The sequence below is a fragment of the Myotis nattereri genome, assembly GCF_964212035.1.
Source record: "Myotis nattereri genome assembly, chromosome: 11".
Lineage (NCBI taxonomy): Eukaryota > Metazoa > Chordata > Mammalia > Chiroptera > Vespertilionidae > Myotis > Myotis nattereri.
In genome coordinates, this window is record NC_138086.1 from 67763347 (window position 1) to 67778481 (window position 15135).

The window sequence follows — 15135 nt, forward strand, 5'->3', positions numbered from 1 at the left end:
CCACTGTTTAAAATGTTTACCATCTAAGTATTGGTCATCTACATCTTGTAAGACTTGTGCAACTTAAAGATAAATAGCAGAGGAAACATTACTGCAAATCTGTTGAGAGTACAGTTTATATTCAAAACTAGATCTACTTTGCACTTTTATTTTTTAATCCTCACCCAAGGATATTTTTCCATTGATTTTTTTGGAGAGAGTGGAAGAGAGAGGGCAAGACAGACAGAAATATCAATGTGGAGAACATATCAATTTGTTGCCTCCTGCACGTGCCCTGACCATGGCCCAGGCCGAGGAGGAGCTTGCAACCGAGGTACATGCCCTTGACCAGAATCAACACGGGACCCTTCAGTCCGCAGACCGACACTCTTAGCCAAACCGGCTAATGTGATCTACTTTGCACTTTTAACATAATATGCAGGGCTGCTTAATGAGTTGATATGTGCCAAAATCTAGGTTAATGCTTTTGCAATTCTGTCTGCCAGAACGAAAATATGGGCTTCTGACCTTTTAAGAACTGTATAACAAAGACCCCAAATGGGTGAATATTTAAAAACAAATTGATTTACATCTCATTATTTAGAAAGCTATTAATTATCTGAATTTTTGATGTCTAAAATAACATCACTAAAAGCAAGTAATTAGGAAATGTCTGTGTAAGGAAACAAAAACATCAAGATTGTTCCCCAAATTGGCCCTGGCCAGGTAAGCTCAGTTGATTAGAGTTTCACCCCATGTGAGTTCGATCCCTGGTCAGGGCATATACAAGAATCAACCAATGAGCACTGGTCAGTGTGGATCAGTAGGTTGGAGTGTCATCCTTAACTCTGAAAGGTGGAGAGATCAAGTCCCAGTCAGGGCACACTGATGTTTCTCTCTCTCCACCTTCCCTCTCTCCTTTCCACTCTCTAAAAATCAATGGAGTCCTAACCAGTTTGGCTCAGTGGATAGAGCGTCGGCCTGCGAACTGAAAGGTCCCAGGTTCGATTCCTGTCAAGGGCATGTACCTGGGTTGCATGCACATCCCCAGTGGGGGGTGTGCAGGAGGCAGCTGGTCGATGTCTCTCTCTCATCGATGTTTCTAACTATCCCTCTCCCTTCCTCTCTGTAAAAAAAAAAATCAGCCGAAACCGGTTTGGCTCAGTGGATAGAGCGTCGGCCTGCGGACTGAAGGGTCCCGGGTTCGGTTCCGGTCAAGGGCATGTGCCTGGGTTGCGGGCACATCCCCGGTGGGGAATGTGCAGGAGGCGGCTGGTCGATGTTTCTCTCCCATCGATGTTTCTGACTATCTCTCTATCTTCCTCTCTGTAAAAAAATCAATAAAATATATTTAAAAAAAAAAATCAATAAAATATATTAAAAAAAAATCAATGGAAAAAATATTTTAGGGTGAGGATTAACAAAACAAATACATGGAAATATCTTGGCATGAAATTATATTGTTTTCTTCTCTACAACAATCATCTTTCTACTCACATAAGGTTACTCTATCTCACTTTAATCTCTTAATTTCTTCCCCCTTTGGTATGCAGAGGGAAAATACAGATACCCACTTTAAAACAAAAAAAATCCTCACCTGAGGATATGTTACTATTCATTTGAGAGAGACAGGAACATTGATCAGTTGCTTCCTGTACATGCCCCAATCGGGGGTCAAACCGGTAACTGGGTATGTGCCTTGACTCACAAACCTTTTGGTGTATGGGATGATGTTCCAGCCAACTGAGCCATCCAGCCAGGACTGATGTCTACTAATTTTAATGCATGATGTCACAATTCAAATTTGGTACTCATGAACGAGAACTGTGCTCTAGTAATGTAACAGAAAAAAACCAAACAAAAGTTTCCTTTTCCTAACCTCACATCTGGTTTGGTGTTTTACTAGGATCTTAGTAAGCAGTAATGCCTAGGGCTGACTCAAGGATAAGTATTAAATTATAAGTATTACAATTGCAAAGCCATGTGTTTGCAGAAGATGCTCCCTCTTGTTTTTAATTAAAAGATTAAAAGGTAAGACTGAACCAGGAGATATGAAGTCTAATTTTCTCGGAATGAGGAATGAAAAACCAAGACAAGCAAGCACTGTAAAATTGTTTTTTTAATGGCAGGTCAAATATCCTGAAACATACATATAGTTTGATAGTCTCCTAATCCCAGTTGAGTTCAAATATTAAAGTAACACACACAAGCTAAGAGAATTCAATATTGTTCCAAGGCACTTACTGAATCTCCATGACTAGATGAAAACAAGAACAATTAGGATAGACAATTAAACAGTATATAATATAAAAATAACTTTTTGCTTACAATTTACAAAATGTATTATTATTACAATCTTTGATTTCTGATAACCTGCAATGCTGGCTGCATGAATCCAGCAATTTTAAAATTCAGAAACTATTTTCTAAAACTTCAGGGCAAATAATTTACAAATAAAGTACACAGAGATTTAGACCATGCAGAAATTTTACATCTTCTGTTAATAATATTTTATGACTACAACTTTGTCAAATTATATACCTACTTGCCCTGTACATATACAAAATAATGCATACATGATAAAACATTAGCAAAAGAGTAGTCCTTAAACTCAATTTATAATAAAAGTATTACTATATTAACATGTCTACAAGCAGCGTGTAACAGGGTTAAGAGACATTAAGGCAATAATACTTGAAGTTAACAAAAAAAAAACACACACAAGAAAAAAAACACCATATGTAATACTTTTTCCTAAGTGTATGTAGTAAAGCAGGTAGATAGTCCCGGCAAAAAATGCAAAGGTAATAATCTACACTGCGGTTAGTCCCACATTTTAAAGAAGGAATACTATAAATCTGGCTTTCAGTGGCACTTGAATTTTCCAGTATAATTTAAGTGGTTTTTGGCTCCCTGAATCATGTCCATTCTGAAGGTGGACCTCTTGGTCCTTTGGGTTTTCCACAGCGATTACCAAAACCTATAATCAAGACACCACAATAATTGGTCAGTGTTCAGAAATATTTTTATGCTGTATAGACGATGTCAAACATCCTTATCTTCTTGAACAAATAAATTTCCACATGGGAATTTAGAATTTAAACTAAGCAAAACTCTAAACACAAAATTAACTTTCAACTTTTGGAAGGACACATATGTAATATCTTAATCAATAAAAAAAAATATATTTTTAAAAAAAGAAACTGAATAAATCATAGCACAACGTTTGATAAACTTTGCCTTCAGGAAATCCTAGAATGATGGCAAATGATTTTTTCTCATTCTTGCCAGTATTAATGACATAATTCAAGTTTTAAAATTACCAATATCGGTGGCTTTTGTTGGACTTTGTGGTATTGGATCTTTCTTGTTACTGGAAGTAGGTGGACATTCTGTACAAGTCTCCGGGTGAATACCTCCTGCTGGATGATATAAAATGCAAAATAGAGCTACTGTTAATCACCATTATTTGTAGCATCCTATGTATAATCTTCTAATTGTTTTAATTTGGAAAGTAAAAAATAAGTTTTCTCTTGGGGACATCAGGATTTTAGAGAACCAAATAAATATAAATGATGAGGTAGAGAGCACAGGAAATCATACTAAGTGTTCTTCCTGGCATCTAGAAATCTGCAGTGAGTACTTCTGCAATGTGAAGATTATCCTTATGCTCTGACTTTATTTAATAAATCTGGATCTTGGCGTATTTTATTTCCTTACATTAGTTATACTGTGTGCTAATAACTGCAACTGAAATGCTTTTTATATGGAAACCAATGAACTTACTATTTGCTCCTATAAACAAGTTTTACATTACTTAAGTTTAATCAATTAATTATTAATGTGTAAGATTAGTTAACGAAAGAAATTAATGGCTATGATTCATCCATTCTTTCACAATCTTTATCACATCTCTACACCTCTGTAAGAAAAACTTTTCTGGAAACTTGGAGTGTAAGTCAAATGACCTTTTAATATATGTTAACTCCTTTTCCGTTTCCCTCCCTTCCCTATCCAATCTAGATAACCATCCTGCATCATTCCAGTCACACTTGCAATGATCCTCAACTTTATGATACTTGTCCTTAGGTGCTTATGGTCTAAATAGAGGGTCAGCAAACTTTTTCTGTAAAAAGCTAGAGAATAAGTACTTTAGGCTTTGCAAGCCAATACAATCCTGTCACATATTCTCCACTGATTTTTGTTTTTAAGCAACTCTTTCAAAATGTAAAAATCACTAGTTTAGATCAAGGGCAGAACAAGAATAGAAGCCAATGGCAGGATTATGCCTGTGTGGTAGTTTGCCGTTCCTGGTCGATTAGGAAAGGCAGAAAAGTACATTAATTATTATAGTAGTGTGATAAATTTTACAATAAAATTATAAAAGGGTGCAATGGGGGCAGAGAAGAGAGGTATGTAGGTGGAACTAGTAGTGGTGAGGTATTCAGTGCTGGCTTCTAGGAGGAAACGATGATCTAGTCTGAAGACCTCAATTTTCTCAGCAAAGTAAAGGTCATCTGCTAAGAGTTAGTGGGATAACCAAGCAAAGCTGAGGGTCCAACTGTGGAGGAGACCAGAATTGTAGGCTAATTTACAGTATTCAGTAAGCCCAAGGGATAAAATAAAATGGTATGGGAATTAGGAACAAGAAAATTGAAGATAATTTTCAGTGTGACTAGAGTGATGGAGGATAGTAACTAGATTGGTTAGAGAAGGAAGAGGAGCCAGAAAGGAGTTAACATGTATTAAGAAAATAAAAGATTCAGGGATCCAGCCATAGCAGTAACAGTAATGTAAAAAAGATAGTCATAATAGCATGGCTGCCGTGTGAGTGCCTACTATGCGCCAGGCAGCGTTTGATACTCTATGCGTGGGAGTCAGCAGTCCTCTGGAGTAAGTAGGTTCTGTTCATCCACTTCACAGAGAAGAACACTAAAGCTCAGAAACATCGGCACCTGGGCAAAGCCACAGGGAAGGACAACGGTAAAAACGAGACTCCAGTCCAGGTGGCCTCGACTCTAAAACGTTGGCTCTTCACATACAATATGTTGCCTCAGCAAAGTAGACAGAGAGTAACAGCTGATACGGAGCCCCATGAGGCAAACATCCGGAGAGAGAAGCTGAAGCAGAATGGAGGATGAAGGCAGAAAATGATAGATGAACTGAGGAAATTACATAGGCTAGGATGTTTGATGAGCTGCTTACATGGTCACTGATTTATAGGACTTAACAATAACTTGACCTATTTTAGCATGACAGTAAAAGTAATGGGGTAGGAAAAAAATTTAACTTATAACACTCGGTTGAGCTACATAATCTTTGGTCTTCATAAATGTATGAAGTCCTAAAAGATTTCCAAAACAATCTATTTTTAGGGACCTAATTCAATCACATAGATTAATTACGGGGCATTTATTTAAATCATTGCCAGATCTAGATTCTAAGTGGTTTTATAACCAACAGAAAATAATACACTGGGAAATACATTAAAATAATTTCTTTCCTATCAGCCTATAACTATTAATAATGAATGCAGTTATTTTCCAGATCAATAATAATCTCTGGAATAGTAATTAATTTGGAAGAATTATACTACATAATTCTGGTTTTAGGTGTCCTACATATTTTCACGTACAAAAATAAACAAATAAATAGCATATACCATAAGACATGCTATTTTATGAAAATTAATCTATGTAATCTATAGCAAAAAGGAACAAAATCTAACTTACCACATTTTTCACTCCCAGAGGTTATCAAGCCCTGTAAGGATGACATTTAATAACTTTATAAACAAATAGGAAAAAAATTTGTTATGAGTATCCCAAGAAATTGAGCTTTATCAAGATACTCAGTGTCAAGGGAAAAGAAAACAATGATGTTTTCAATTAGGCTTAAAAAAATGTCCTCCCCAATAAACTAATTTCATTTATTTTTAAAAATATAATAATGTTACATGCAATAGACATTAGTATTTCAAGACAAATAATCTTAAATATAATGTTACATGCAATAAACATTAATATCTCAAGAAAAACGATTTTAGCCCTGGCCGGTTTGGCTCCGTGGACAGAGCGCTGTCGGCCTGCGGACCGAAGTGTCCTAGGTCCGATTCCATCAAGGGTGCATGGCTGGGTCGAAGGCTCGATCCTGACTAGGGGGCATGCAGGAGGCAGCTGATCCATGGTTCTCTCTCCCTCTCCCTCCCTCTCTGAAATTAATAAAAAAATACTTAAAAAAACATGACTTTAAATATGTTACATGCAATAAACACAATTATTCAAGAAAAACAATCTTAAATATAATATTACATGCAATAAACATTAATATTTCAAGAAAAAAGGGATTTTAAGTATAATATTACCAAAACTGTACTACCATAGTATGATATCACAAAAGTTGTAGGAAATATTAAAAATCTGCAAATAACAGGATTACCTCTATTATATTCTAAAATATTTTTTTCCCTCTGAATCTATTTTTGTTCATCAGTTTATGTTGTTCATAGGTTTAAAACTTTTAAATGTATGGTACTTTATATTGGGAGTAAAAGGATAAGGAAATTCCTTTTTCCTTCTGGATGAAAACTGAAAGGAAGCTGTTACACAAAGGAATATACACACTACTGCATTTTGCCAGCCTTTTACAATATTTATCAAATTATTATACCATGGATTGTATAATAATCCATTGTATAATAATGATGACATACCATCATTCTTACAGGTTACCACTATTTTATGTGAAAAAGTGTATCAATGGTTTTTAATCAACTGTAAGATGTACCCCAATTTCAGTGATATTAAAATATGGGAGAAATAGGAAAAACATTAATGTTGGCAAAAAAAACAACATTTTTCCACAGCTAAAATATTTAGTTACCAATACATTTCCTGAATGTGAAAGGAAACCTCATACCTAGTGTTATAATGGAAGGAAAAAAGTCTAGGCAAGTACTAGGACCCTGAAAATAGTAAGTCCAGTTCCACTCATACCTCCAGAATGATTTGGAACATGGCACAATTTATGAATTTCAAAAGCAGCTTGGGAAAATAACTCTCTCAAGTGTTGGGACAGTTATATATAGACCATGTTGCCCTTGTAAAAACTCCAGATCTCACATTTCATCTGTAATCTTTGCATAAGAAATGCTGTTAAAAGTTTTATTTAATAGTCTTAAGCTACAGTTATTATAAACTAACAATATGGAGGCATGGAACAGACTGACATATCTTGATGTGGGGGATGAGAAGAGATAAACCAAAGAATTTATAAACTAATATGCATAGTCCATGGACACGGGCAATAGGGTAGTGAAGACCTGGGGGGGAAGAGGGAGGGTAGGAACTGGGAGGAGGGGGGTAAAGGGGGGTAATACTATCAACAATAAAAAAATATTTAAAAAGAAAGTAAAAATTTAAAAAAGCATATACTAAAAAAAATAAACAAAACAGCAAAAATATTGAACTCTTGCTGTTTTAATACCAAAAGGACTCACTTCAGATTTTTTTTCAGATTCTTCCTGACTTTGAAGTTCACTCCATTCAGATCTTACAGGTGTATCTGAGAAAAATGAAATCTTACAATTAAAATTAACATCTTTACTTCTTGAAATTTCTTGCACTAGGTAATATAAAAACATCCTATAGATTTTTAGAAATTATCACACTTTCATAAAAAATTTTGTTTCTATCAATCTAAGAATATTCCTTTGTTTCCCTCCTTAAAATATAATTAAAATAATTTACTCATCAGAGTTTATTATAAGTTCACTATAATCTATAGATTTGACAGACTTAGATTTAATATTATTGAAGTATATGGCTTCACTGGTCTTAACATTCTTAAAATCAGTTAAACAGATAAAGAGTAGTGAGCACCTCTGTGAATATATTAATAAAGCTGTTTCTCTACTCTTTCTGGAGGGGAAGGAAGAAAATTACAGTTTCAATGCTTTGAAATATGACTACTTTTCCCAGTTCTCACCGGTAACTCTTGTGGCCTGAAGTGTCCCTCAATTTAACACAACTGAGTGATACTAACCTACAACCCAATTTAATGTTTACTTACCTGAACTGGCACTAAGTGAACCAATCAATGTCTTTTCGTAATGAATGAAAAGATACCAAATTGAAAATACATTTATAATTGCGGTTGACTAGATTATAGTATCTAACATAAATGCAGCCCATTTTAGCGATGTTAGCAAGGAAAAATACCATTTCTAAAAAGTATTTTTCATACAAGGAATTAAAAACAGTTGTCAATATCAACTCAACCCTGTTTTTGAATTTAATTATGTAGTTCAATAGCAAATAGATTAAAATCAGCCAAGTTTCCCAGAGTTTAAAGTAGAGTATGAATATTTTTGTAAAATTAGAAGAGATACTCACTATGTTCACTTGCTAATACAAAAGATTCAGGAGTTCTTTCAGGGAGAGGAGGAGGTAAATCTTCACTAACATCAACATCTATATTAAATACATAACATTTAGAAAAATTACGAACTTGGTTAAATGTTGACTCATTAAAAATGAACTTATCTAAACAAAGACCTTTCTTAAAATTCTAAAACTCACTAACACAAGTATATAAGAGAACTAGTTTTTTAAATGTGAAAAATAAACAAATCTTTACCACTTTACTTGTTGTCAAGAATTATGACAGTCTTCATTCTTAAAGCCTTTTTTTTTTTTTTTTGATAACTGTGGCCCTTTCTTCTCAACTACATGTTCCTCCCTGGATCTCTGGATTGTATTTTCTTTTCTTTTTTTAAAATATATTTTATTGATTTTTTACAGAGAGGAAGGGAGAGAGATAGAGAGTTAAAAACAGTGATGAGAGAGAAACATCGATCAGCTGCCTCCTGCACATCTCCTACTGGGGATGTGCCCGCAACCCAGGTACATGCCCTTGACTGGAATCGAACCTGGGACCTTTCAGTCCGCAGGCCCACGCTCTATCCACCGAGCCAAACCGGTTCCGGCTGGATTGTTTTTTCTACGTTATAGAGGTTATTCAACCAAATAGAGCATATTTTACATAGGCTTTTGCAAATCATATACCGTGTGGGAGCCTAGTGTAGCCAAGTTTGAGAAGTCTTTCAGGACACCTGAGTCAGTTTTAAAATCAGAATTCATAAACAGGAATTTTTGTCAGGCAGTAACTTATGCCAAAGGTTGTTTTAGGTATCAAAACAAAATTATTCTCTTTAATTCCCTAACAAGTTTTAAAACAAACAAGCAAACGAAAATCTACTTCTTGAGCCAATGGTTCAACTACAAGGTAAACTAACAACATTAAAAACAGGACTGCCCTGGCCAGTGTGGCTCAGTTGGTTCAGCATAGTCCTGTGCATCAGGACGTTGCTGGTTCAATTCCCAGTCAAGGGCACATGCCTGGGTTGTGGGTTCAATCTCTGGCGGGGGGCGGGCATTCAGGAGGCAGCCATTAGATGTTTCGCTTTCACATCGATGTTTTTTCTCTCACCCTCTCCCTTCCCCTCTCTGAAACTCAATCAACTATGAAGAAGAAGAAAAAAGGTCTGCTTATAGTTATGTTGCACCACAGGATGCTTACACAGGAAAATCTTCAGTTAATACCAAACTAATGTAGCATAGTCAGGGAAGGGTGAAAAGAAACCTGAAATCACATTTACAGCTATCTTTGCTTTGAAATACAAACAAAATAAAGCAGAAGTGAGCTGCTATACAATAGAGCGCTTTCAACTTTCCCTGTTCAGTATTTTAAAGGAACTCCTGTTATCACCAAAAGACTGGACATTTGGCAGAAAATTTAACAAGCATATCACATCATGCATCCTTCCTGTCCTCACCAAATTCTATTTCTAATAGTCACTTTAAAAAAAAATTTCCTAGACCCAAGACACATGCCTGATATCCCCCCCCAAAAGCGCCCCAAATCCCCAAATGAAAATTTCTTATCTACACATTTTTTTAAGTAGTTTCAACTTGGTAGTTATATTTCTTTTTCTTTTTTTAAAAAAAATATTTTTATTTCAGAGAGGAAGGGAGAGGAAGAGAGAGATAGAAACATCAATGATGAGAAAGAATCATTGATTGGCTGCCTCCTGGACGTTGGACCGAGCCCGCAACCCTTGACTAGAATCGAACCTGGGACCCTTGGATTCACAAGCCGACACTCTATCCACTAAGCCAAACCAGCTAGAGCAAGGTAATTAAATTTCAAACTCTGAAGTTGAGGGAGAAAAATGTATCAACAAATTTAAATTATGGCCAACTGATAAAGTAATATTTATTGTGGTAACCATTATCTTCTGAAGATCCTTCAAATAAAACACAGAAGAATCAAGAATATAGAAAATCCTAAAGTTTAGGAAACTAGCTTAGAGTCTCATCTACTCTACCAGATACATTCTCAAGATAAAAAAATATAGTATGTCTGAGTTGGAGAAAATAAAGGTACAACAAAGGTGGTACTTACTGGGTCAGAAATAGAAAAGGAAAATCATCTTTCAGGTTCCCAGTACCTTTTATGCCAGTACATTATAAATAAGTCTGTACATGTCAATTATAAAAGTTCACTGACAAGTAAATGACCACTGATAATCTATCAGTAAATAGCTTTCATGTTTATACATTTGCTCTCAACTTTTTGGTCTGTTTAAGAAAGCAGCCATGATTAGTTTCAGCAGATCAAATTGTTTCAAGAACCAATAATACATACTGGGAACTGACCACATGCATTATGTTGAAATACTAAGACTGCTTAATTAAATAAGAGCAGTGATGACTAAATACGGATATATCCCACTCACTACTGAATGGATTAAAATTCAGTCTGCTGAGTAGTTGCAATATTGCTTCTTACATTAAACTAAGGATTGAAAGCAGCTTCTTTTTCAAGAACTTAGGAAGTTTTTAAAAAATTTTGTAGTTAAAAGAGCATAAAAAGATAATAATTATTTATTATAGATATGAGTGGAATTAAATGGCCAATCAACCCATTCTACAATATTTGTGCCACTGTTACTTCAAGCAATTATCTTTCTTAAATTATTTCTATTATACAGGTTTTTGACCCATGTAAAATACTAAAAGCTATAATACAGAAAAAAAGATAAAATTTCTCAGTTACAACAATTGAAACATTTTGAAAACACAAAATCCAGCAATGCAATGTGATTATATTAAGATGATAAAAGCTTACTTAAAAAAATTTGTCTAAAATAATGAAATTTTGCTGTAGGTTTTAGAGTAAAGTGTGGAATAAAACATAATGAATTAGTAATACAGTTAAAGTGCTTAGCACAGTGACTGGCACATAGTAAACATATTTAAGTGTTAAATACTATTATTACCTTTTTCAGCACCTGAATGTATTGTTCCTGCTATATCATGCCTAGCAATGGACATTGGCAATACTTTCCTTGTAGATATGCTTTCAGTACTAGTGGAAGCAGAAACTGTGGCACTTGCTGTTGAAATATTAGTTTTATTCTTGGACACAGCACTGTCACAGTTCCTTTCATCTGAGTCTGAGTCATCCGAGTGAAGAGGATTAGTAAAACTGAGGGGTGCTCTGAATAGAGGTGAACTACTATGATGATCCACAAGATCATGGGTTTCGACTTGTTTTGTGGGGCTTGGTGTTAAACTCACAGTTTTCATTGTTTGACAGTGGGTATCTGAGGATATCGCTTCAGATGAATCAGGCAGGGGTAAGGTATTTTCGGGTCCATGAAATGACCACGTTACATGTCCTTCTTCATCAAGAGGCAAGCAGTCTGGCCTTGGAGGTGGGTCTGAATTCTTCTGTGATTCTTCTGGTAGGATAACTGGAGCTTTATTTGACAGTGTTCCACTGTAGTCCACACAAGAATTCTGAGAAATATCAACTTTCAGATCCCCTGAACCCAATTCCTGTGACTTAGAGATTTTATCAATTATACAAGGTGAAGCTGATTTAATTTTAATTGCGTGTCCCCTATTCAAGAGTGTGTTCCCATCAAAACTTTTTGGTCCCTCTTGGAGAGGGACCTTCTTAATTTCAAAACTTAAATTTCGCTCCAATTTTTTATCTGTATGTTCAATTGATTCATTTTTCCCTGGAAGTTCTGCTGATTTATTATAATTTCTGTTGAGGTCTGTTGAATGTTGTTCTGATGAAACCACATGCAACACGGGCTTCGGATGGTATCTGTCATTGTCCTGCCACACAGTAGTGACTGTTGGAAAAGCTGAAGGGGGAGAAGGTGTCAAAATGGGTGGCACTGGGTGAGGCTCTGGTGGCTGCAGTATTTCTTCCTTAGCATCCCCTTCTACGAGGCAACTGAAAAAAAGCATGAATAAAAGGCTATTGTAAGAATGTTCATCCTTTGTAAAATAAGTTGATAGGTAACTAGTATGCAGTTAAATCTATAATATTAAGTCAGTAGAGTCTATAATTTGTATGAACAAAATATAATTTGTCAAACTAAGAAACTTTAATGTTTAACAAGGTAATACATGTACACAATTATACCATGATTTTATATCTCTTCTTATACACATTCTTGTGTTCCCCTGCTAAATGATTTGGGCTTCTGATGGATTGGTTTTCTATGTATCATCAGTAATTCAGCCTTCTAAATTTCCTTCAGATTTGTACATCTCTCTCACCTAGTCAAGCACATAGGCATCCCTCTTAGAAACTTTGGGCCTCCTGCTTTAGTGTGGGCTACAGCCTTTCTAGGCTACCAGAGTTGAATTTCTCTCCTGTTTCCCAGGTCCCATCCTCCTTATTCTGGGTATACTCCCTTATTTTGGCGGGTTACATCCTCCTCTAGTTGCTTATGAACTATATTTAGGAGGCAAATTTCTTGAGGCCTTGCATATTTAAGTATTATATTTTCAAGGTTATTGATTTTTTTGAAAAGGTATAGAATTCTAGATTAGAAATAATTTTCCCTCAGAATTTTGTAACTCTGATTCCTATTCTTTTAAATGTGAACTTTTTTTGACAGAATCCTGGTTTGATTCTCTAATTTCTTCTCTCTCCGATTAAAAAAAAAAGTTTTTGTTGATTTTTAGAGAGAGAGGAAGAGAGAGGGATAGAGAGACTGCAAAATCGATGAGAGAGAAGCATCATCAATCGGCTGCCTCCTGCACGCCCCCTATTGGAGATTGCTACTGGGGATTGAACCCGCAAATCGAACCAGTGACCTCTTAGTTCCTGGGTTAATGAGCCACACCAGCCTGGCTGATTTTCTATCTCTTTGTATTTGTTCATATTCATGGAAGATTTCCTTAATTTCTCCCAACCTTCTGTTTAATTTAAAATTTTTTGCAATATTTCCAATAGCTTATTTTTTACCATCCAGTTCTTATTTCATGGTATCAGTATTTTCTAATGAATGAAAAAAATGTAAATATTTATCTCCCCCCGCCTCCCCACAATCTTTATTCTATTATGTATTGTCTTCCCTTTTTTCCTGCTTATTTGGGGCTGTCTTTCATAGTAGGGGACTTGTCAAAGGTCTGATTTTTCCTGCTTTGGTTCACTCTGTAAAGTGCATGATTGTCTAGCCCAGCCATGGGCAAACTACGGCCTGCGGGCCGGATCCGGCCTGTTTGAAATGAATAAAACTAAAAAAAAAAAGACCATACCCTTTTATGTAATGATGTTTACTTTGAATTTATATTAATTCACACAAACACTCCATCCATGCTTTTGTTCCGGCCCTCCGGTCCAGTTTAAGAACCCATTGTGGCCCTCGAGTCAAAAAGTTTGCCCACCCCTGGTCTAGCCACTATGCAACTGAGGCTAATGCAGAATAGTGTTGAATATAAACTAATTGGGGGGAAAAAAGTATACATAAAAAATTAATCTATTGCCGAAACCGGTTTGGCTCAGTGGATAGAGCATCGGCCTGCGAACCGAAAGGTCCCAGGTTCGATTCCGGTCAAGGGCACGTACCTGGGTTGCGGGCACATCCCCAGTGGGAGATGTGCAGGAGGCAGCTGATTGATGTTTCTCTCTCATCGATATTTCTGACCATCGATCTCTCTCCCTCTCTGTAAAAAAAATCAATAAAATATATTAAAAAAAATCTATTAAATTCCACCTGAAAAATAGAATGAAATATGAAAAATGGCTAGAAGATGTGTATGTATAATGTAAGAGGGGAGGGCTTGAGGCTTAGTGATCGTCTCAGTGCATGGGAACTGAACATAGCTCTTGCAATATCAATGGTAGGCCACAACCATCAATGATACCTTTCTTCTCTGGGGATGGTAGTTTTTCAAGAGAGAGATACTGTCAACACCAGAAGCAGCTACCAATATTCTGGGAGCCAAATAAAGGGTAAGAGCAAGGGAGCTGGAGAATCTCATTATTCAGCATGCAGATTCCTGTTTTTAGTAAGACACAGAACCCCATCATCAATTGGACCTGATGTCCTTGAATCCAGAGCAGCGGTTCTCAACCTGGGGGTCGCGACCCCTTTGGGGATCGAATGACCCTTTCACAGGGGTCGCCTAAGACCATCGGAAAACACATAAATAATTACATACTGTTTTTGTGATTAATCACTATGCTTTAATTATGTTCAATTTTTAACAATGAAATTAGGGGTCACCACACCATGAGGAACTGTATTAAAGGGTCGCGGCATTAGGAAGGTTGAGAACCACTGATCTAGAGATTCCCTGGTTCAGCTAATCCAGAGTAAATGCCTCATACTGTGTGTGCCCAGGATGTGAGAAGCAGTCATCTGTCTCTTCAATTTGATGAAAGGAATCTGGGGTTGTAAACACTCTTATAGTGACATTCAAGTACTCTTCTTGTTTTCAGTACCATCTTACACAATAGCCTTAAGTATGATCTCCAATTTCTGAGCCTCTCGGGATTTTTTGAAGAGAATCATCCTGCTTCTTATTGCTTTGCCCACCTACATGGCAGCAAGTTTTAACTTTCTTTGTTCTGTTAGGTTCCTTTTCATTGGTCAATGTGCTCCTCACTTCCCTATATTTTGTCAACACCTCATATAATGACATATCTGCTCCAATTTTTTAAAAAAATCTTTACATATTTTTATATTTCTTCACCATAATTTTAGGAAGTTTAGAAAGGGACCAGTGATAAGTATTCAAACTGCCTTATTTAACCAATAATCTTAGAAATGCTTTTAGAAGA

At 36.0% G+C, this 15135-nt stretch overlaps 1 protein-coding gene across 1 annotated transcript in view; it reads right to left on the reverse strand.

Annotated features, from left to right (window-relative positions):
* Positions 1 to 2080: 2080 nt before the first annotated feature.
* PTPN12 (protein tyrosine phosphatase non-receptor type 12) overlaps positions 2081 to 15135 on the reverse strand; it is a 99512-nt gene continuing 86457 nt past the window's right edge. The window contains exons 13-18 of the mRNA XM_081102538.1: positions 11321 to 12291; positions 8373 to 8450; positions 7478 to 7542; positions 5712 to 5742; positions 3303 to 3401; positions 2081 to 2959 (exon numbers count right to left, since the gene is read on the reverse strand). Of these exons, the coding sequence (XP_080958664.1) occupies positions 2898 to 2959; positions 3303 to 3401; positions 5712 to 5742; positions 7478 to 7542; positions 8373 to 8450; positions 11321 to 12291 (1306 nt within the window). The 3' untranslated portion in view covers positions 2081 to 2897. The remainder of the gene's footprint in view (positions 2960 to 3302; positions 3402 to 5711; positions 5743 to 7477; positions 7543 to 8372; positions 8451 to 11320; positions 12292 to 15135) is intronic.